At 36.8% G+C, this 24,684-nt stretch overlaps 1 protein-coding gene and 1 long non-coding RNA gene across 4 annotated transcripts in view; both read right to left on the reverse strand.

Annotated features, from left to right (window-relative positions):
• Nucleotides 1-266: 266 nt before the first annotated feature.
• Nucleotides 267-24,684, reverse strand: part of LOC113076406 (regulator of G-protein signaling 6-like) — a 61,618-nt gene continuing 37,200 nt past the window's right edge. The window contains exons 3-19 of one of the 3 annotated variants that reach the window (XR_003281171.1): nucleotides 13,151-13,247; nucleotides 12,380-12,430; nucleotides 12,193-12,299; nucleotides 10,072-10,123; nucleotides 9,527-9,591; nucleotides 8,737-8,813; nucleotides 7,975-8,056; nucleotides 7,511-7,585; nucleotides 7,322-7,420; nucleotides 7,138-7,199; nucleotides 6,384-6,494; nucleotides 5,397-5,522; nucleotides 3,718-3,904; nucleotides 2,661-2,750; nucleotides 1,458-1,511; nucleotides 787-1,162; nucleotides 267-707 (exon numbers count right to left, since the gene is read on the reverse strand). Coding sequence is in view for 2 of the 3 variants with exons in the window: in XM_026249056.1 (XP_026104841.1) it covers nucleotides 1,112-1,162; nucleotides 1,458-1,511; nucleotides 2,661-2,750; nucleotides 3,718-3,904; nucleotides 5,397-5,522; nucleotides 6,384-6,494; nucleotides 7,138-7,199; nucleotides 7,322-7,420; nucleotides 7,511-7,585; nucleotides 7,975-8,056; nucleotides 8,737-8,813; nucleotides 9,527-9,591; nucleotides 10,072-10,123; nucleotides 12,193-12,299; nucleotides 12,380-12,430; nucleotides 13,151-13,247 (1,386 nt within the window). In the remaining variant the exon portion in view is untranslated. Of the gene's footprint in view, nucleotides 1,163-1,457; nucleotides 1,512-2,660; nucleotides 2,751-3,717; nucleotides 3,905-5,396; nucleotides 5,523-6,383; nucleotides 6,495-7,137; nucleotides 7,200-7,321; nucleotides 7,421-7,510; nucleotides 7,586-7,974; nucleotides 8,057-8,736; nucleotides 8,814-9,526; nucleotides 9,592-10,071; nucleotides 10,124-12,192; nucleotides 12,300-12,379; nucleotides 12,431-13,150; nucleotides 13,248-24,684 lie in introns of all 3 variants that reach the window. The other 2 variants (XM_026249056.1, XM_026249057.1) reach the window with 2 other exon arrangements.
• LOC113076408 (uncharacterized) lies at nucleotides 22,349-23,940 on the reverse strand. Its single transcript, XR_003281172.1, has 2 exons — nucleotides 22,953-23,940; nucleotides 22,349-22,455 (listed from the first exon to the last, which is right to left on the reverse strand). It is a non-coding gene; the product is annotated as an uncharacterized LOC113076408 (long non-coding RNA).

A 24,684-nucleotide genomic window follows, 5' to 3' on the forward strand; every position in this document is an offset into this window, starting at 1 on the left:
TGTGTTGGTTTCAAAATTGAGATTCTACATAATAATTATAAAATAAAAAATAATTATGACGGGGAAAGTTGACTTTTGTAATAATTATGATTTTTGTCAACTCATAATTTTGACATTTTGTTATAAATTTAAACGGTTTTATCTAATATATATATATATATATATATATATATATATATATATATATATATATATATATATATATATATATATATCTGTATGTATATATATATATATATTTATTTATAAACTTTTTCTCTCAGAATTATGATCTTTTATGTAACACAGTGGTCCTCCATAAATGCTACCAAATAACTGAATGTTGTTATTTGGAGATTTTGTAAAGCTGTTCAGGAAACACACTGACCAAGCAGGAAAAGCAATATTCTGTGCTCTGAATCATCCTGAAATACTAATACTTTTTTATTTTCCTGGTCAATATTTTTTAATTCCTCAATAAAACTGAGTCTAAAAGGTATGGCTCTTCATCATTTTCTCATCTCTATTAGAAGTAGCATGTGCTAATACTGTAGGTGAGTATAACACGGATATTCCGTCTGCAGGAATAAATAATCCTACTTTCTTCATCCTACTCCTTGGCAGGAGTAATAACAATGTGCTTCTCCAAACCCCTCCGTTTCCACTTTCATTCTTCATATTCAGTGACTGTCCAACAAAACGCATATGATGAAAAGTCCTGTGTAAACCTGTAATGAGGGAACACAGTCACTGAAAGCCCTTTGGAATGCTCTGAAGATTTGACATACGGGACTGATTTCAGCACACCTTGTTTTCATATCTGACGATGAATGTTTTGAATCGGTAATCCAGCGAGACAGTCCTGTCCTTGCTGCAGTTTGGTTATAAGTATCAAACGTAAAATGTTTCTCTAGATGGTGCTGGGAAATCTGACATTCGTGTATACTGAAAGCCAGTTACTGATTGAATAGACACAGACAGCACTGTTGCCGTTTGGACTTATTGCATGCTGCCATCTAGTGTCGGTAGCTGTGCGGTGTTCGGGTGGGTTTTGGAGAGAGGGTGGTCCATACACGTGGTCCGTCATGGCCACAATCCTTCCACCTCAACAAACTGCAAACAGCAGGACTTGTCAGGAGGACTGCATGAGGCCTGTCAGTCGTTTACTTGTCAGAGACTTGCCCTGAAACACAATTGTGTTGTTATTATTAAAAGCGGTCTTTTAAAGAGTACCAGTTAAAAAAATTGTGGTCTTGGATTTGACTAATAATATACAGCTGCAATTCCAAATATAACAAATAGTACACATATGTACACTACTGACCAGTGAAATTACAACTGCGAAATCCTTGTGAACCCTTTATGGTTCTCAGAAAGTATCCCATTTTCTTCTGGTCTGATTACCTTCCAGAAAACCTGATTTTGAATTAAAGTTAAAAAAAAAGTACTGCCGATGGTCTTTTTTTTTGGCCACTCACCACACTGCGAGTGAATTTCTCCAGGGATGTGCGGCGGCCTTGCTCAGTCTCAGGCTGTGGAGCAGAGGTTAATGGAAGGGAATGGGGAAGAAACAGTGAACAAAACCAGGTTAACGTGTTAGTAAAGAAAAGTAGAGGGATTAAAAAAATAAAATTTAGTGTTATTCTTAATAATCAAACTGGTGATGAGACAACTGGACTTTAAAATGGCTCTGAAGTGAACTGAAGTGCCCATGTTTAACCATTACAAGTCATCAGTAGAGTAAGTAGGCCATTTGATGATAAGTACATATTAAGTTGGCTTAGTATGTTTTAATAAGTGCAAACTGAACACTGAATACTCATTTGCAAGTGAAGAAAAGCAAATGATTCAATTCAGTACTGCTGTTTTTAGCAAAAAGAAACCAATATTGTCTCTTATGAAAGAACTGACTCAGAAAAATGTGCTGAAAATGAGAAATTTTGCGTTGTATGACTTGTTCACCAGTGGATCCTCTACAGTGAATGGGTGCCATCAATAACAAAAATGCTCCCTCCTGTAAAAAACTCCATCCCATTCATCTACATATTTGTTCAGGGTTGTTTTTGCTTGTAAACAGTGCTTGATATGTGCCTATTTCTTTCCTGATCCATCTTCACCGGAGAAAGCAATGTAATAGATTGAAGTCTAGTAATTTAGCTGGAAGCAATGTTTTGAAGAAAAAAAACTTGTCTGATTATCAATGATTGATTAGTTTCTTACAAACACACAGCTTTTCACTTTACAAGACATTAACTGATGGACTGGAGTCGTGTTGATTACTTGTGGATTATGATGTTTTTATCTGCTGTTTGGGCTTTCATTCTGACGGCACCCATTCACTGCAGAGAATCCATTGGTGAGCAAGTGATGTATTGATTAATCCCTTTAAATCTATCCCGCCATAAGTAACAATCTCAGATGACCTGAGGGCGAGTAAAAGTTCATTTTCAACTTTCATTTTGTGGTGAACTATTCTTTTAACATAAAATGTCCTAGCAGAAAATGACCAGCATCTTTTGTTTTTCCACAGTTTTTTCCCTTGCAGGGGCGCACTGATTTTTGTTTTCAAGGCTGAATGGTTTGTGCAAAAGAATACTGAAAACAAAATAGCTTTTGTTTATTGTTTAAAATGATTCGGCTTCATTACACGCGGCAGAGGGAGATTTGAGATCGAGACTAACCTTCTTTCTGGCCAGCAGGAGGTCCTGGTAAGCATTGGAGCGCAGGAAACGAGGGTAGCTGTCACTCTTCATCAGCTTGTAGATGTGGTCCTGAAAGAGAAAAACATTGCAGGCTGACAGTGAGTTTGCTGCTTGGATGAAAGGATAGTGCCTTGTTGCAAAGCAATAAGAAAGAGCCAAGAATCTGAAAAACGGCTTTCTGTTCTCATGATCCTGCTTCTGTTATCTTTTCAGTTATGACTTCACATATGCAAACAGGAATAAATATGCAGGTTCTCCCATTGGAAAAGACAATCTATGTCTGATAATACGTATCTTGCAGCAGGATTACTGACAATTCACTGCTGCCAAAATAATGTTTTACATAAGGAGATGAAGGTGCATGTTTGCCGTTATTTAAACATTATTTTTAAATTAAGCATTATTCACTTAACATACTCCTAGCAAGTATCTTGACAGACTCCGTAATGTCACAGATTCTGTAACACTTTCTTCAATTATTCTACTTTGAATTTTCTGAAAGCAGTTAGATACGTAGTGATAGTTTCTGGAATAAAATGGATTTGATCATTCCAGAAAGACTTCTTCACTCTGGCTATGAGCATTGTGATGCGTGTTATTCTGTCTCTTTCATCAATTATGTAAATGTAGATAAATGAAAGAGGCAGACATAAGGCAAACTCTTTTGAACAGAGCTGTGAGGACAAGGACAAGGAACAGATTATCCATCAGCTTTATTGTGCATCAATCTCCCCGAATGGCCCAAAGCCCTCAAGTTCCTTTCATCATTTCAAAGAATGAGAAAGATTCTGCCTTGGGCACAACTTGTCTCTTAGTGCAGCTTTCATACCTTCTCCGTCCATCCAAAAACCTAAAAGCCTTCAATCATCTGTGAAAATGTGTTTTACACAATGGTTATTAGACACTAACAAATGTCTTCCTATTTAGTTCTTAAAGTAAGATCATTTTCCCCAAACATGCAGAAAGGACGTGGAAATTGTTAAAAGGAACAAAAGCCATCAGTGCTTGAGCTGTGCTTCCTGTGACAGCTATTCACCTGGGCATCTTCAAAGCTGTAGCGGCCCGGGTCTTTTAGATTCTGACTGGTGCGCTCGTAGCTGTGTGAGTCTAGATTGATGGCACTGGGAGCTCCCTCAGCAAGAAACTCCTGCCAGATCTCCTGAGCACGAGCCGCCACTTCCTGCAGGGGGCGGCACTTCAGATCCTGCACAGCCAACCAGAACCTAAGGAGAAAACAATAAGAAATGTCAGCTGTAAAGAGTATTGACCATGGGAGGATGGTGCAAATCAAAGTAATTTGAACAGATGTAATTGTTATTGTAAAAATAAACTTTCTAAATATGTACACCACCGTTTGAACTTTCTATTTATCAAAGAATACTGAAAAATGGTTTCCACAAAACCTTTGATAATAAGATTTTCTTTTTCTTTCTTTTTTTCTGAATTTTTACTTTGCCATCATAGGAATAAATTACTTTATAAATATTTCATAAATATTTTAAAATATATAGTAAAATAGAAAACATTTATTTAAAATTGTAATAATTTTTTTTAATATTACTTTTTTTATTTTTACCATATTTTTGATTTTATTTTATTTTTTTCATAGGCATCTTGGTGAGAAAAAACATAAAAAAATGTTACCAACCCTAAATTTTGAATGATAGTGTATATATTTTTGTTCCTACGCCAACATTTTTGATGCTGGTCAATGGCAAGATTTTGTTCTCAGATTTTGTTGTTCTGCCTCAAATGTTTTGTGGCTCAACTTGAGGAGAATTGCATAAATGTTCCAATACATAGTGATATAAAAATGCAAAAAAAAAAAAAAAAAACTTTTAGCCATTTGTACAAATGTATGGCAAATGATTAAAGGCCAGATTATAATTCCAACAATCTGAACCAATTTCAGTCCCTAAAGCTAATTTTCACTCCCAATTAGCACTTGGTGTGTGTTACTTTTGGGCCCTCTTTACATCACTGCATTCCCAAACTCCTCAGTAACAAACACTGGGTTAATTATGGAAGTCAGTACAGGCACAGCACTCGCCGTGACAGATAGACAGAGATAGAGGAAAGCAATCGCCCAGTAACTCCTTCTACCCTCATATCATACTTGCTCTGTAGCTCTATAGATCTCTGCAGTGTAGAAGTGGTTTAGGCCCTAATGGGCTCAGGGGAGAGTCAGGCAGTCAAGAGGACACATCACTTTCACTCTCCTCACAGACTGGCAAACATAAGACAGCCCCCACGGAGGCTATTAGATGCCTAGCTGGGGGATACGTGGAGATACGAGAGAAAGAGAAAGATGAGAGATGGATTGAGACAAGCAGCGTTTTATCTCTTGCTCAGTCACTTTACGGCTCCAGTGACCTGCGTTATCTCTGCAGCTCCCTTCGGGGCCATGCTGTCCTGGTTGGGCATCTCCTGGGGCCCACCACTGCCTCATTTGCCCCACGACGCCCGAGGTTTGCAGTAACTTATCACAATGCATCAGCGATCAGGCTTTAGAGGTTGTAATGATCATGTACCGTCGGTGAATTTACTCGCTCTCCGCTTGAGGTCTGACCTTTTGCTTGTCCTGTTCTGCTACATTTTGTGCGAGTCATTAAAAGTGGAGTGGGTGGTTAAGAGAGAGGAATGAGTAGGAGGGGGAAAATGTCACAGAAGTGCAAATGAACGGAAGACAGAGGAATATGTCGATGGGAAGCTCACAGCAGGTTCTCGGAGCTGAATTCGGACTCCAGGAATTTAAGAAACTGCTCACGGCCCACTGGGTCCTTTAAAGCCTCGTCCAATGAGAAAGCCCACTTCTTTACTCGCTGTTGACTCGGCTCCTTACTGAGACAGAGAGATAGAAAGAGAACGACAGTATTTTATTTATTTAACTTACATTGTTCTTTGCAAGATCTACTGACAGCAGCTAATGCTTTGACAACACAATATACCATCGTTTGTCATATTAACCAGACGAGGTGGAAAACAAAAAGAGAAAGAGACTCTGTGTGTGTGTGTACACAAGATCACTTAATCACGTCTAGTAATATCTTGTAAATTAGTGTTTGAATAAGTAACAATATGAAAACCAACACAGGAATGCTAATCATTTTGAAAACCTAATTCCAACAACTGTTAATTAATATGATAAGGTAAATTAGTCGAACTCATTTTTGCTTAATTAAATGACAACAATGAGATCAGATGTAAAGAAAAAAAAAACAGAAATGAAACACTAGGACGAGGGGGTGTGTGGGAGGTATTCCTTAATTCCCGTCAGGGCATCTGTGAAGAGCTGTGAGAACGGCTCAGGCAAGTGGAGATGGAGGAACGGGCTGTGTTTTATCGAATTCAAAACAACATAAGGACTTCAGCGGACTTAAAACTACTTGAGATATTCAGAAATATGCTCTAAAATGCTCCACAGTCCTCATACATTATATGTACACGCATTTGCAGTGCTTTGACCGTTCTCTGTATCCCGAGATAAGAGTTTTTCTAAATAAAACCAAAAAGAAGCTGGACAACAGAACAGATAAGAACTTCTTGACAAATGCGACTTTAAAAGAATTAGCAACTTAATTTCCTCAGCAGCAGTTACAAAGAAATTCAGACATCCAATCCCTTCTCCCTTTCATCTAATGAAAACTAGACCACAGAAGAGAGGAATCTATAAAGAAATATGTCATATTTAGGTTTTCATACCTGGCCTCTAGTTCCCAGAATGTGACATCATCACTGGTCCAGGGGTTAGCTGGCTCTGGTATTGTCAAAAAGGGGTCATAGTCAAGATACTGCTCTGTGTAGCTCATCAATCTGCAAAAAATGAGTTGAAATCATGTTTATATTACATATTATTGTATAAAAGTATTTTTGTCTGTTTTTCATTATTGGAACCAAATGATAAGAGTTTTCTCATATTTATTCCTCCGCCAAAGTGAATGGTACACTGTCCTAAAATACTCTGACAGAATTTCCCACACAACTCATTTGTTGGCAGTGCAACCCTGCCACTGAATCTATAGATTGAAACTTACTGTGATTCAGTTCCCAAATCAATGACTCTTATGAGCCTGCTTTTGTTAGTTAATCAAAAACATGCAGCACAACTGCATGTTTTTTTTTTTTGCTGAAATACTGTAAAAAAAAAATTGCTTACTTGCTGTTAGTTTCTTATAAACATCCCAAATGTAATATATAAATATTAAAAATAAATACAAAAATAATAGAAAAACCTACATAAATATTTAGATTTTTTTTTTAATGCACCAATATAAGCTTTCTGGACCAACAATTTAATTAGTGTCATTTTTGGCCATCGGGTCATTTTGACCCTGAGGGACACTTTTGTTATAGGTACGGGGAAGATGAGGTTTAATTAACCCATTATTATTTGCAAGCATACATATTTGCTGAGAAACATTTGAGTTTCATGGACAGATCAAGAAAGAGAGCTTACGTGTCAGCGACTTTGGACATTTTCATACAGTGTCGATCCAACTGAGTGTTCAAGAACAGAATCTGAAAGAGGAAGAATAGCGTTACTCACTGCATCTCTACTTGAGCATCTGAGTGACTGAGCTAAACATTAATAGCCCTGTGAGGCTGTCAGGAATCAAATTCACACCCTCGCTCGCACACACCTCTTTCTCTACGTCCTCTCTGGTGCCCTTGTTGCTCTGCAGTGAGGGTATGTGTACAGGACTCTGAGTCTGTGTGTCATCCACTACCCCGTACACTGACTGCGACACAGAGACGGAGAGGGAGATGGGTCACAATACAATCAGACACCCTCTGTACATAAAGCACGCACACTTATAGAGCATAAGCACCTTTTTCACCCTTTGAGGATTCTTCAGGCGACGACACTTCCTGATGTCCATCTCTGTGGTGTTAACACACCCAGGCTGTGAATCACAACCACTTGTAAATCAGCCATATAAAAAATTGTTGATAAGTACATTTTCCACTACAATCATGCTATAAGTTAAATTAACGAATGCTGTTCATTACTAGTTTAAATATTAAACATTATTTTAAAGTGTTACAGAATAGTTTAATGTACTGAAATGTCCTAAAAATATTACAAGATAAAAAAAAAAAAAAAAGTTTTCCGTATGAAACACACACATTTGCTCAAATCTGAAGGACCAGTGGAGAACAGTGCAGATTTGATGGTGTAGATTTTCCAAACATTAAGTATTTCCATTTTTACAGTAAGCAAATTTGACCTATTAAATTCAAACAAGATGCAAACACAGAAACCCGTCCCACGCTGGATCCACCCCTCACACACCACGGGACGATGAACATCCCAGAAGGCTCTCTCTTGACTATCCAGAATCTTTCTCTCCGTTTTGTCTTTTTTCCTGTCGATCCTACAAAATCAAAGAAACACAAAGATATTAATATTAAACAAAGAGCAAGAAACCTTCCCAATCCACACACACACTCGTCTTGCCTCACACGTTAAAACAGACAAAGAGCAAAGCCCTTGCGCTCATCAAAGTTGCAACCTGCCTGCGAGCATAGCTAATTCATTTCCATTCCTGCCGCTTCACTCTTACGTAACTGACATTTGCTGCATCACTCCTCTGTCTCTCACTGATTCTGCTTTTGAGCCCTGAGACACTTTCATTCATCTCGCTTTCTCTTCTGTTCTTGCTCTCCCCAAAATTGGGGTTTTCGTCATAAAAAGGGTACTGCAGACAGTGTGATGATGGAGACAGACCGATGATCAAAAATCAGAGCAGGACTGACTTGTGTTTGCAGCCCTCGGCCATCAGATGAGGCTCTTCAGCTGATGTTTAAAGAGCGACAGACTGCTTTAATCACTGAGGACCACTCCAAATCAAACGTGCATGCAAATACATCTTGCCCCTAACAACTGCACTTCAGCAATATTATCATATCATAATGAGAGCTTGAGTATATACAGTATGTCTTTGCGTGAATGTATGTGGGCTGAAAACAAAGGGTAGATGTGTCTTCAACAGAGAAGAGAGCAGGTACGAGTGAGAGCTAGTGTTTGCGTAGTTGTCCTGACAACAGCACTTACTTGACCTGTGCCTCAGCCTGCATGAAGATGAACTCCCACTTTCTGGCAAAAGCCCTTTGTAGTCTCGCTAGATTCTCCTGAATGAGAGAAACAAAGATAACGGAGTGAAAGAAAGAAATAAAATATAAAACTGTTATTTCATATTGTAATGATAATTCATAATATTATGGTTTTTAACTGTAATCTGATCAATCGATTGCAGCCTTGGTGAGCAAAAGAAACTTCAGAACATTTTTAAATGTAACCAACCCAAAATTTTACCTAAGATTTTACATTTAAAAAATAAAAAAGATATATTTTCCTGTAACATTTCTTATTTGTTTTCTTTCTTTTATATAAATAAATTATAAATTTTTTCTTTATAGTATAATATCAGTTTTACAAGTGACCAATATTTTTGGAAAGCATAAAGCATGCTGACTTTGACGTCCCAGCTCAGGATAGTCACTAGTGAAGGGCTACGTCAAGTGACTTTTCAAGAACAAAAACAACAACAAAAAGTTCAGAACTAAATGTTTTTTTATAGTTACTGTACCTCTGCACATTAAGCAAGGACAACAGAAAGTATCATTAAAAAAATAGCATACTTCACCTTTAATTCTCAATGATAAGGGCTCACAATTGTTGTTTTCAGGTATAATATAATGAGACGTATCTGTTAATACCTGTGAGAATCCGAACTGGGATGCTTTTGCTGCATATTAGCCCACATATATTGATTATGTTCCTTAAATTTATTTCCATTTGCTTCTATTTTCTCTGTCGACTGTCATCGCAGTGGGTCACTTACCGCCTCATAGTCCGCCAGCTCCAGCCGAGTCTTGTTCTGCATGGTCCGCTTGCACAGATAGATGGCTGTGACAGGCAACAGAGAGAGAAAGAGACAGACATAGGAGAGAGAAATCAGACAAGAGGCCATAAGAGACTTGGCCTTATCAACAGTCATGTTTAATCCTAGCCCTACACAAGCACACACATCCAGTGTAAGCCCTTGATGGGATTTAGTATTTTCCTCTGCATCTATCGTCTCTGCTTGGCCAGTTTACAGAAAGTAGGAACTATGAATAAGTCACCATTGACCATGAGTGAACATCCGCCTACAGTCAACAAATTGTCATACATATGTCATACTGTACATGCTAATGCTCTGCAGTCTGACTGTTCAGCTGTCCAACCCGGAATAACTCTTTTGAAAGCAGACTGTGGGTTGAACATGGGGCGTCCAGCATCTCTGGGACATTATGAGTTATGTGAGCTCTCTGAAAAAGCATCTACGGTAAAGCTCTGTGTGCTCTTGCGTCATTTTGAGTCTGCCCAGCAGGGTCCATCTCTTACCGTAGTCTGTGTTCTCTGGCTCCCAGCAATTAGAGGGCCAAAAGTATGGAGCCTGGGTGAGAAGGAGAGAGATCACTACTCTTGAGTTTTGTACAATTGGAAAATTGAGTAGGCAGAGTTTGGAGTATGAACAAACTTATTCAAGCCAAAATACATTCAGTCATGCTGCTCATTTCTGTAAATACACTACTCATTTAATAACACTGTTAAATGTAATATTTAGCACATCTCACAATGAATTCCTTTTTTTTACTATAGACATAAATGTATGGGAAACACATCCCACAGCACAACCACCTGAGCCCAACTTCAGTCTAATCATCACCTAAACTTTAACAGCATTTGTAGATGGTGCCATAGCCAGACTAATAAACAAACACAGACCGGAAGTTAACTTCGGGCCAGGCGTGTGCGCCCGATGAAACGGTCTATAAAAAATGTTATGATGCCTAAATTTACTTGTATACTTGTAGAATATTGGTGCATAATAATATCCTTAGAAGTATTCTGGTATTACAAAATGACTCGTGGTTAATTACCTTAATATACAGTTTCTGTTAATAAAAATGTTTGAAATCAAGCAATGCTGTCATACTAAATGCAGTGTTGGATAGTGGGGAGTGGGGGTGTTAGGGTTAGGGTTAGGGCAAATTTAGATACAGAGTCTGCCTCCTTCTTACTAGCCAAAGCAATAGCTGAAATGATTCTGTGCCGTGCAGTTATTATATGAACATATTTATGTTATAAGAGCTATTAACAACATTTGTAACTAACTCTCTTGCGCTTCTGGAGCCAGTTGAAATGACTGCAGGCGGCACGAAGCAAATGATGGTGCATTGAGATCATTATCGTCAGGCAATGAGCTGATGAGCCATACTCCAGAGAAACAGAAACTCTAATTCCCTCCTGAGTAATTAATGAATGTACAAAAGAAGCTCAGATTTATTCATTGATACTGTGGCTTGTTGGAAAGATAGCCTAATGCCATTATTTGAGAATTTGACTTTTCTTATAAAACTCTGGATAAATTACAGTTGGTTTGGAGGTTGATGTTGAGACTATATTAATTAAACATGATTCTTTAGTACTGTAATGGAATACTGATGCATAACCATTACACATGCACCTTACATTTCACTGTATTTTAGGAGATGATTGCATGTGAGTGATTTTTTTTTTTTTTTGGAGGGCACTTTAAAGACGAATTCCAGATTGACATGGTAAACATGGTGGATCAGTGAGTGTCTATGAGTAAAGATAGCAGATTTCAAATCACACTGTCAAGCTCCAGCTGAGCTACTGCCGTTGAGATGAATGGGAATGCAAATTGATAGTTTTATCCAGGTATTACAGATATCTTTGTCTGAAGAGAATCTGTTCAGTGTTGCAATCATTTCCAAATGAAATGACAGACTGTAAAAGTATAGCAATAAACAATAAACATAACACACTACTGTTCAAAAGTCTGAGGTTTATATGAATGTTTTTTAAACAAGTCTCACCATGGCTGCATTTATTTGATCAAAAAATACTGTAAATACAGTATTATAAAAAATTGTTTAAAATAACTGTTTTCCAATGGAATATATTTTAAAATTTATAGTACCACATGATCCTTCAGAAATCATTCTAATATTGATTTGCAGCTCAAGAAACATTTTTATTATTTCTATTTTGAAAACAGTGCTGCATCATATTTTTTGTATAAACCATGAAACATTTTTTTAAGATCAAAAGAACAGAATTTATTTGAAAAATAAATTTTTACACTAAACTGTCTTACTGATCCATTTGAGGCAAAATGCATCCTTGCTGAATAAAAGTACTAATTTCTTTCAGGTTGTGCATATATATAGTATGCTAAATAAATCTCAGTAATGTACTGCCCGTATAGAGAAGGGCTTAATAAAGGCCGCTGCACTGATCAAACACTGTCCTATTTGCTCAGTAGGTGTAAAGGTCAGTGGAGCTTCTTCATAGTGTGTCTTAGGTGTGATTTCCACAGTAGATTCAGAATCTCATCAGTGCTGAAGTGAAACAAGATCACATCCTGGAAACCACAGCTGCCAGGATACAATCCACGTGACTTTCATTTGGTTGATGGTAGATGGATAAGCTCACCTGAAAGCGGTATAACGTCCCATCATCCTTGAGGGTGAGAACGTGATCAGAGATGGGGAATATGTAGCCTTGGGCGGCAATCAGGCTGCCGATGTGAATGGCCTCCGCTGTAAATACAGAAATGAATGCATGAAAGCAATTCACATTCATCAATAAGACGTGTATCTTTCTTCATATCAACACCTACCAGGATCATCTATGATAAGGTTCTTCATCATCCACTGAACAATGTCAGAACCTAAAGTTTAAAACATGGAAACATACCACCTTATTTTCACATGCAAATGTATGCATAAATTACATTCACTTCTCAAAGCCTTGATGAAAATCAGAATCATCACAGTTGGTATGGGTATGGGTTACCATACTTGGCAAATGTCATGACTTTCACATTAGTTATCCGCATGAGGGCCTGCAGGCATCCATTAAAGGACAATTAACTGTTCTTCTAGCATCCCTTATCACACACTAAAGGAATCAGTGAATCTGTGAAAGTGGTTCGTAGGATCGGTGGAGAGCACAGGGGCGTAGGGCTCCTGATCCACCCTCTGATCTATGAAATTCCCTGGCAAACAGCAACTAAACACAACCCTGTAAATATTTTAGCAGCACTGACACTGATATAACTTTGAAGAACTTATTTTTGAAAGCATCATTAACTGAAATAAGAAAACTGCTATTTTAAAAAGGTGTCCTCTCAACTCCCGCTACCCTAACTGTAAATAAATATCTATTTATTAAAATTAAAATACATTCACATCAGATGAAGACTAGTGTGAACCTATTATGAAACACTTTAGCTTACATAATATATTATTCATTCATGTATGAACGCTAATAATAAGAGAAAAACACACATACTGTATGATAGCAACAGCCATTGAAAAACCCACATAGTTAAGGTCTATCAAATCACATACCAGTTTAGACACAAACTGTCCCACTTCTGCCAGTTTACCTGTAACAACGCTGGGAATCTTGGACAGGAAGCTCTTGACCGTTCTGACGGGCACACCTTCAGTTTCATCTTGGAGGCGTGTGATGATGTCCTCAATCTACAGGAAGAGAGAAGAAAGAGTGTGTCTAGTTAGCTTAAACTGTATCTACATTCTAGACTTGCTTCACTTTTAATTCAGTGCCCATATTGACAAGATACAGCATTAACACAGCCCAGAAAAGCAGCAAAGAATGTTTTGTACATCTATGAACACCATTTACACATTTATCAACACCATTTTTGTAATATCCTTTTAGGTTTAATATTTCTTAGTATAGCTCATTCCTGATCATAATCGTTGTATGCACTACCAGTCAAAGGTTTGGAATAATTAAGATTTTTAAAATGTTTTGAAATACATCTCTTATATGCAACAAAAGGCTTAATTTATTTGTAATAAATAAATGAAGTAATACTGTGAAATATTATTACAATATATTTTATTAATACTAATGCATTTTAAAATGTTATTTATTGTGATGGTAAAGCTGAATTTTCAGCAGCCATTACTTCAGAAATAATTTTCACATAAATAAATTACATTTTAAAATGTATATAATATTTTTTAAATATTACTGCTTTTACTGAATTTTTTGTTCAAATAAATGCAGCCTTGGTAAGCATAAGAGACGTCCTTACAGAAAAATTTTATTCAAAACTTTCGAACAGTAGTCTATTTCAAAGCCATTATTAATTAAACCACTCAATGTAGTAAACCAGAAATCAACTTTTATTTCGATCCACCATTAGGCTTGATCTGGTTATTTTACAGCTTTTTTTAAGCATTGTAGTATCACATTCTATCCAAACTGTTAATCACAACAGGTGTAAACACACACCTACGTCTATTGCTCACATTACTAAATGCACTAAGTACCCAGTTCGCACAAATCATAGGCTAAATTTATTTATTCCATGTCTATTTATATTATAGTTCAGCCACAGAAATGGTCCTTTCGATTGTGATGGGAACATCTGTTCTCGTCTGTTCTCGTTCCTTTCTGGTTACGCAGGCATCTAAGCATCGGTGGAGGCCTTTGGAATATACAAGCTCGCACCTACAGTCTATAAATAATCCCAGCACTGATGAAAACAGCTCGTGGTTTTGCAGGAGAGAGGGAGCGTAATGAGATTAGGTAGCGTTCTCTGCTCTGGAGATTGCATGTTGTCATCACTGCTCTGTGGCACTCAACGCTCTTTTTTTTGCACGTGTCGTGTAGGAGGCGAGATCTCCGTTACTTTGGAGACATTTAATGCATACAGTAACTATAAATAAACAATCAAAGCCAGCCCCCGACTCCTGTGAGCCCACGACAACACAACACTGCTAAAATAAAGCAAAGCCACTTCATTTCGAGTATAAAGAGACTGCTTGTACATCATCAGCCGTGTCAAACAAAACATACAGCTGTGCAACACGAGGACACACCCTCATTGTCCCGAAAAACACTCTATAGTCATCCCATCCATTACCACGTGAGACTTATTTCCCCTCTCTTCCCATGAAAGCACTCCACTTCGTTTAATGCTCTCTACCTAGTGGCTAAAACATGAGTCTTTGGCATAAACTGTTGTTAATGGGTCGATGAGTGTTGGCCTGAGTCCCAAGAGCGATCCTGGCTGTAGACAGAGAACACTGCCAGCCAGGAAGTTCACCTCTAAACCCTAAATCAATACAGATAAAATGCTACATATTGTTTAGAGGACAAAATGAGATATATCCCACAGACTCACACCTTTCTGCCCCGCAAGAGTTTCAATAAGGAATCGTTGGTCATTCTTTGGTCTAATCTATTAAATGTAGGCTATTTGTATATCTAATAGTCTAATCCAATATTTAACATTTCAAAACATGCATTTTATAATTTTGCCAACCCATCCTTATTGCTTAAAATAGGTTAAGCGTTCTATTCCAACGGACAGCAGGACCATCCCTGAGAAAAAGATCATCATCACAACAAAGCCATGTATCGATGCTTAATGAGAGTGAATGCCATTAAATGAAGTTAATGGATGTCATGCCTTATCTTTCTGAGAGACGCTCTTCACTCTATTTCAGAACAATCAGCAGCACTCACTAGAGAGCTCTTTTTAGGATGGGGCCTAGTGTTGGCCCCATCCCAAAGGGCACTTACGTATGTCATAATCTGTCAAAACACTGTGCCGAGTTCTTATTAGGTTATCACAGTACCCTCCCACACAGAAGGAAAGCTGGTGAACCAGTCTTCAATTTGGGAAGTGTCTGTAATCGTTTTCTAAAGAAACATGACAAGCTCAGGCACATTATTTCACAAGATCATGTGAAAGAAAACAGGAATTTGGAAGGTTTTGTTGCAGTTAATATTAAAACAAAGCATCAGACAAGGAAATACTAATTCAAGCTCAAGTGGTAGAGCATAGTCCCAAATTAGAATGATTAGAATATTAGCACATTAAAAGCATATCAGAATGATATCTATAGGATTGTGTTACACTGAAGGTACTGGAGTAATGGCTTCTGAAAATTCAACTTTACAGACACAGAAATAAATTACATTTTAAAATATATCCACATTCCCGGTTTTCACAGACAAGACTCAAGCCTAGTCACAGACTAAAATGCAGCTGAGCTGAGTCTGAGTGGTTTTAACTGAAAGGAACTTTCACTGACAGATCTTAAAATATCTCAGCGACTTTGTTTTGTCTCAAGATGCAAACAAATAAGCTTTTTTCTAAAACATGTTTATCCAGGCTTAACCTAAATCCGGTCTGTGAAACCAGGACATAGTGTTTTTTTTTTTTACAGTAATATTTCACAATATTATTGCTTTTACAATATTTTTGATGAAATACCTGCTTCCTTATCAAGCATAAGCGACTTAATAGAGACGAGAAAAAAGTTAATATATATTTTATAAGGTTTATAAGCAAACCTATTTTCTATATTGAAGAAAAATTCATTGAGGCATTCTGTTTGCAATATGTATAGCATTTATTTGAAATACAGGTGCATCTCAATAAATTAGAATGTCATGGAAAAGTTAATTTATTTCAGTAATTCAACTCATATTGTGAAACTCATGTATTAAATAAATTCAGTGCACACAGACTGAAGTAGTTGAAGTCTTTGGTTCTTTTTATTGTGATGATTTTGGCTCACATTTAACAAAAACCCACCAATTCACCATTTTAACAAATTAGAATATGGTGACATGCCAATCAGCTAATCAACTCAAAACACCTGCAAAGGTTTCTTGAGCCTTCAAAATGGTCTCTCAGTTTGGTTCACTAGGCTACAAAATCCTGGAAAAGACTGCTGATGTGAAAGTTGTCCAGAAGACAATCATTGACACCCTTCACAAGGAGAGTAAGCCACAAACATTCATTGCCAAAGAAGCTGGCTGTTCACAGAGTGCTGTATCCAAGCATGTTAACAGAAAGTTAAGTGCAAAAAAAAATTGGGGAAGAAATAGATGCACAACCAAACCGAGAGAACCGCAACCTTATAGATAGACCACAAACATGAGGATAAAAAATCCTAGATTTAACTGTTTTGCTCCTATAGTGTGTGGTGTGCCATGATGTGAAAAAGACAGCACCTCACACATGAACAGATTTTCAACCAGAGTCTCGACTGTGAACACAGGAAGACATCCAATGATATTGTTTTGAATGATTTTCACAGAAAATTCGCGAAAAAAGAAAGAAAAGGGTTTGGGTGAAGTTGTGGAATTTCAGACAGAAATTTCACTTTGTGCTGCGCCATGACTGCTTCCGTCTTCCATCATCTTGCATGTGCACATTTGTCCTCAGGGTTCCCCCCAAACATCAGGATTTCTGATAGTAAATATTCAACGTTTAATATTTATGATTCGGGACTGCTCCGACGTTCTTCCGATCAGGTTCGGACACACTTAACACACCTCACACCACGGCAAAATCTGATAAAGTAATCTGTAGAACCATCAAGATAATCCGGGGACATAGCTAGGATTGTTGGAAGGGGGGAAATCAGCCCAAAATCAGCCCGATTATCTTTTGGTGTGTACCCAGCATTATAAGGATTGTCAAGCAAAATTGATTCTAGAATTTGAGTGAACTTCACAAGGAATAGACTGAGGCTGGGATCAGCGCATACAGACGTGTCAAGGAATTTGGCTACAGTTATCGTATAAATTTATTGAGATTCACCTGTATATTTTGGCAAAAGAAAAAAAAAAGATAATTCTCTTTAATATCATTTAAAAGGCTTGCAGTTACTATTAAAATGCTTGTAGTTTCTGTTGAATTCAGCAAAGTATTTTAAATAAGGTTCTATTTCAAAGTTATGTATTTGTGACAACATTTGCACTGCAGATAATCAATAAGGACATTTAAAAGAGTAGCATTGATTGGATTCCTGAAAGTAACTATCAAGTGAGGATCAAGGAACACTCAAGTGTCACTTTCCTAATGGAAAAATGCGCACCAAAAGGGTCAAATTTCTTTGATCGGAGAATGCTCACTGTGTTGCCTTGAGCTTGCTGCAAATGTCAACCATACTGCTGTTTACAGCATTTTATATTTGGCTTACTTCACTTGAGTAAAAATTAAACACTATATTGAGACAAACACTTTTATTGAGACAAAATTACAAGAAGAAAATACATTTTATATAATAATTTTACCAACAGAAATGTATATATTGTTATTATCTATATGGAAACATGTTGATGACGACATTAAAATGACTCATCTCACTGTCTCTGAGGGATTTGAATGAGAGGCAGCCACAGATGTGGGTGGTTACATATCAGATTCACCCATAAGAGCCCCTTCTCAATCAAGCCCATCTTTCAAACTTGATTACAGCAAGTCTCAGTAGCCTGTGAATGGCACTTACAGGGAGAAGTGAGAAAACAAGGACAGAATGAGGCAAAGTAGATGCTGGAAAAGCATCTATTAGCATACTAGCTTGTCTGGGTTGCCAGGTAAATCCATGAAATGAAAACACGCCACTTTGGAAATGCATCATGGTTGAGCTGTGTAGCAAAGCAGCATGATTTAGTTCATGAGACAGGTTAGTGTCGCCAGAGATAACCGCGTGGGAAGAGCTCCTGATGATAATACCTTTGCAGCATCCTGTGGCTCATCTGCTCAGTCCCTGCAGGAGATATGTGAACAATCGATGCTTTTGATTTTCCACAGTCTGGTCCTGATGAATGACACTCAACCATGTCTACCCAAAGCACATACTAATGTGACAAGCATTTCTTAATACTCCAAGCCAGTGTTATGACAGCTCAAAACCCCACAGCAGGATAATAATATGTTATGAAATGTGGTCAAAAGTTTCCCATAAAGAAGTTAATTGGAAAACACTTTATGTGGTAAGAAACACAACTTGCCAATATTGTGATCTAATCTAATCTAATATTGTGAACCGTCTTATATTTACACTTACCTAAATACCAAAAAGAACATGGTTTCATACTTGGACTTGATTTAAAGACGACATGAAATACAAATTTTCATTGCTTATTATTATTTAAAATAAAAAACAGAAATGAAAATAATAATAAAGTGTGTTTTTTTTTTTTTTTTTTTTACAGACAATTTAGGTGTTGTGTTAGCGCTTTTATATTAGACTACATTCTGAAACACTTGTTCAAAAGTTTAGGGTCAGTAGGATTTTTAATGAGAAATGAATAGCTTAATTAATTTGAATAGACATCTGATAGCTTTTAGCTAGTATTTGACCCATATTTAATAGCATTTGATAGCTATTCACGGTCATACAGGTTTAATATAACAATAGGGTGAGTGAATGACAGAATTTTGTTTCTCTTTTTGGTTTTTTAAAGGAAACTATAACTTTAAGATTCATCACATTCACTCACGCATTATCTCTTGAGTTAAAAATGACACCCACCTCCAAACTTCTGGCTTTCTGTTAGAGGCCTCCATGACTTTAAGAGGCCATTCTGTTTTAAACACCTGTCTATTAAGCTGGGCATGAAAAAGTGTATAGCCTGAATGCACTAAGTTGCTTTGGATAAAAGCACCTGCTTAAAGCATAAATATATAATATATAACTGTAACTATAACTCTGGAACAGGAGCCCTTCGTGGGCTTAGCTGGGGACCTGGGTAGCACTGGAGGGTGCCCTGGAGGAGTAGGCACAGCAAAGCGCTTTCAAGGAGCTGGAACAGGACTGAGTTTTGGGACTGGCAAAGGAAGGAGTGGGGAGTCGCAGGAGAATTCTTCAAATATGGAATTTAATCATCAGTTGGCATATACAGGAGCTAAAAGACATTTAACAGCAGACAACTGAACTCAAAACTGGAACACTATTTATACACAGAACATGACAATGGGAAGACGAGACACACCTGGGATCAATGACAGCAGATGGGGAACACCTGAAATTAAATCAACCTAATGAAGGAACAGGAAAGACCAAATAAGGACATACAGGAACTCAAAACATGGTACATACATGTGACACTGATGTAGAGGCTCAGTCCAAAACGATACAGAACCTTATGTAATGCCTCCTCCTCTCTCCCTTTTGCTCTCTTTAAAAGCTCATAAAACTCTATAAGGATGATCATCTTGGATGATCATTTCATACTTTACTGCATTTGACATTATTATTTTTTCCACCCAAAAGGTTTGTGAGAGACTGCATTACTTAATCAATTCACAATAGGAACAGATTAAAAAAGTCAAAATCAGTCTATTCGACTTTTGTGCTTGCCACTATTTGAGATAGTTATCAAAGATTCTGTATGCATATGATAATGATTAAGTTAAATGATGATAAATAGACTATCATATCAGACAATATATGCTGCATGCTTTATTTTTTACTTTAAAATGCATTTTTTGTTACTATATGCTATGTAGTCTTAAATCTTTAGTATAACTTAAATATAAAATAAGAAAACAGAGCTTTTGCCATTTTCACACTACATGCTGTTCTTTGCACTGTAGGCAACATAGCTGCCTCACCAATTCGTTTTGAGCTACAATGTCACGCTCTTTCACAGAGAAATTAGATTATATTCATTTAGCCGTCTAGATTATAGTTATAGCACCAGAACTCATTCACACTCTCATAAATGTGTAAAATAACATGCAAAATTACCATATAAACTGCTATAATATGAACTCCCAAAAACGAGTTCTAAAATGTACTGTATCCTTTTATGCTAATTAATGTTAAACCCCTTTTCTGAATAATTTAATGCTTGAGTCTTTATTTTGGTTCATGATTAAAAAGTAACAACACAGAAGGGGGCAGCAAGACTTGGGCAGCATTGAAAGAACTGCCATGTAGCCTAGACCAAATAAACCAATCTTTTGTAAGTACTGCAAAAAATCAATTACCTGTGGAAACATTCATGCTCAGCAAGTCAGTGATGCAATAGTACAGTGCATGTGAACTACAGCTCTGTTTCAGAGTTCCATGATTTGCAATCCAATGGGTCTGGGTTAAGCTGAAAACATTTGCACACAGGCCCTGCAAAACAGCACAGGATAAACCACAATCCTGAGGTCACCTCTTTAAAAAATCATTATAATCACAACAAAGCCTGTCCTAATCGCCAGGTGAATGGATTGCCATTTGCTGCTGGTTTCTCTAGTAATTCATAATTAAAGTAAAAAAAGCTTCAGTGTATGACTGCTTTTGGATCACCTGAAGGTCAAGAGCAGAGTCTGAGCATTGCAGATAGCCTAAGAGCACATGGCTGATGTTTTTGACAGCAGCTGTGGGATGTGTTTCCTAATGGAAATATGATGACAGGGTTGTCAGGCTTTGAAAAAAAAAAGCAAGAAACAGTTTAACAACCTGGATCCCGTCCTTTATGGAAATGTACACCCTTGATATGGGGCTCTTAACCTCTTCAGCTCTGCAGCATATTTTGAATTTTTTACAGAATTAGGCATACCAGAATTTAAAAGAGAGCCCTACTCGCATACTTTGGAATAAATTGATACAAATGGTCTCATTTGACAGAAAACTCTCTGAATTTTAAAACATGGGTAAAATATTGCATATTTTGTATTTTATATGTTTACAATACTGTGATAAACACTGACAAAAAGTCATATTTTTATTATTATTTTTTATTAAGTTTTTATTTAAGAGTCTGTAATTTAGGACTTGTTTGGTCTATGTCGCTTTAGACAATCTCTTTTGATTCCACTAGGTGGCATTAAACAGGAGAAAAAAGAATTTTTTTGATAACATCTTCTAAGCAAAAGTTATTTAGCTTTAATAGAAAGGAGGCGTTAGACTCTCCAAGTGTACTTTTACAGTCACCATTTTTGATTACTGAAACCAGCAAGCATACCTGAACTTAAAAGACAGCCCTAACCACATACTTTGGAATAAATTCATAAAAATGGTTTCATTTTACAGAAAACTCTCTGAATTTTAAAACATGGGTAAAATATTGCATATTTTGTACTTTATATGTTTACATTACTGTGATAAACACTAACAAAAAGTCAGATTTTTATAATTTTTTTAATTAAGTTTTTATTTAAGAGTCTGTAATTTAGGACTTGTTTGGTCTATGTCACTTCAGAAAATCTCTTTTGATTCTACAAGGTGGCATTAAACAGGAGAAAAAGAATTTTTTTGATAACATCTTCTAAGCAAAAGTTATTTAGCTTTAATCGAAAGGAGGCGTTAGACTCTCCAAGTGTACAGTCACCATTTTTGATTACTGAAACCAGCATAGCTGAACTTAAAAGACAGCCCTAACCACATACTTTGGAATAAATTTATAAAAATGATCTTATTTTACAGAAAACTCTCGGAAGTTTAACACAAGCACAAGATATTGCATATTTTGTCTTTTGTATTTTTACTATATTGTGATAAACACGGAAACAAAGTCAGATTTGTATTATTTTTTTAAAGTAAGTTTTTATTTAGGAGTCTGTTATTTAGGACCTGTTAGGTCTATTTCCCTGCAGAAAGTTTCTTTTGATTCCACTAGGTGACAGTAAAAAGATAAAAAAATAATTTTGTTGATAACATCTTCTAAGCAAAAGTTATTTAGATTTAACCAAAAGGAGGCGTTGGATTCTCCAAGCTCTGTAGCTTTACCTGAAGAGACAGAATGTCTTATGTCTCCAAGTTTCCTCAAAAAACTCATGTCATATAATAAGCAAAATAAGGCAAAGTTCTGTTCTTGCATTTTATTTTACACACACACACACACACACACACACACACACAAGATAAGTATCCTGACTTGCTGGCTCCCATTCTTCACCACTGGATGCTACAACTGCAAAACAAAACAAAAATGTATAAATTTACACTGCAATCCCAAAATACATGCTAAAATGACATACACAAAAATAATCCAGATATGCAAGTAACAGAAAGAGGAAAATAATGATTACACATACACAAATCCATGAGTATGTATAAATAAATGAGAACAACCCTTGCATATCTTATGTATATGTGAATTGCATTCATGTGTTCGTTGCGTGTGTGTAATTCAAATATGTAACGAACACATGAATGCAATTCACATATGCATAAGATATAAAAATGCACAAGGCAGTACACGTATATATAATATTGATAAATAAATTCATGCAAAAACAAATTAGCATGCAACTAACGAAGGCAACCGATGAATGCAATTCGCGTATACAAGAAAGACATAAACTGCACAAGGCAATATACTTATGAATGCAATCGATGAATAAATTAATGCAATAATAATATTAGCATGCAACTTACAAATGCTTGATACAAACAACGTATACTTACTCAAAATCAGGGTCTTCTCCCAGTTTGTAAGCAGCTTCTCTGACCGAGTCAAAGCTAGCTAGCCTCGCTGCAAGTTTCAGTGTCGGACATCCGATCAAACTCCTCCAAAGCCGCCTCCACACCAACAAAAAACTTTCTTGAAGTAATTTTTCAGAGACATATAACTCTAACAGTAATAAAAGCACGCAATAATTCGCTAAAACGCTATCCAAAATCACAAACCAACTTCCGATCAACTCATCAATAATCATCTGCGCCCGTTTGCGGCGTTTTCTTTAGTCCCACCTCCTCAACTTTGGAAAGCAACAACTCGGGCTCTGAATGGTCTAGAAGCTTGATCGATGTGTCTATGGAGAGGGGAGGCTGTCAGCTTTCATGACATAGGACGCACTGCGTGATGACGTCATTGCAAGTCGAAAGGAATCAAAGAGAGTCAATACAAATACTGGTCATGTTTTACGCTGCATTGCATGTTTTGATCTGCGCATCTGAGACATATTATAGTGCCGTTTAGCCATGCATGCTCACAGACACACGAGAATGCTCTCATTTTGAAGAAAACAACCTAATGTAAAAGCTGATATAGGATTTTAGGCTAGTATGTGAGCACAGATGTAGTTATCAGCGCAGAAATATGACGCATACGTTTGCTTGTTCACATAAGTAATTTCAGTTTTCGTGATTCTTTTGAAAATTATTATTTGTTATGTCACTGTAATGTATAAGATCGGTGAAATAAAGTACACAGTGACATTCCTGAGAGTGAGAGCTTTCATTTGATGTGTGACTTGTCCATGTTTGGTGAGTTTGTGTGCTATAAATATGAAATATGAACATTATTCATCTGATTTTCTCAAGGGGGGGGTGGTTGTGGAAGAACGAATTTATACCTTATTATTTTCTTTTATGTAAAATTAATGCAAATACCATGGGACTTGCAAGAAAGCAGAGGTTCTACGCTTTCAAAAAATACCATATATGACTAGTTTTGTGCTTCACAGTTTATAGATTTTTTAAAAATAGTATGATGACCTCCCCGCGGACCCACCGGTGGGTCCTAGGGCGTGGCCAGAGTTCAAGAGGTTAAAGGAATATTCCAATTACAACACAAGTTGACAGCACTTGTGGTACAATAACTATTATTTTATACAAATTGACTTACAAATGAGGAGAACAATAGAGGCAATCAGACCAACAAGAGAGCAACAGTAAACGATTGATGTGACAAGTCTCAGTTGGTCTTGCAAAGAACACATAGCAAGGTTTAACATTATTTTGAAAAATAGAATAGAATAGGTAAGTTCTAGTATTAATTGCTGACAAAAAAAACAAACATGTTTAGATGTTTTCAGATGTTTTCCAAAAATGACATGGAGATGCTTTTAGCTGTATCCGCATACATTTTGTATCGTATAGGCGTTTCGACCACACAGATCTGGCGTTTTGGGAAAGTAAAACCGATATTTTTTTAAACCGGGTCCCAGAGTGGATAAACCTGAAAATGCCACCCTTGCATTTTCACGTGAACAGCGAATCTGTATATTTTCTGAAACGATGACGTCATCAGCCCACGTCTTGCCCCTAGTCAGACACTGCTATGTCACGTAAAAGCAATAAAATCACGAACAAACACTGAACGATTGTCTTTTTGTTAACTAACATTAACACAGATTAACAAATGTATTGTTCTAGGTTCGTTTGTATACCATGCAAGAGGTTTATGCGCATAGTC

The sequence above is a fragment of the Carassius auratus genome, unplaced genomic scaffold (genome assembly GCF_003368295.1).
Source record: "Carassius auratus strain Wakin unplaced genomic scaffold, ASM336829v1 scaf_tig00020406, whole genome shotgun sequence".
NCBI classification, from domain to species: Eukaryota; Metazoa; Chordata; class Actinopteri; order Cypriniformes; family Cyprinidae; genus Carassius; species Carassius auratus.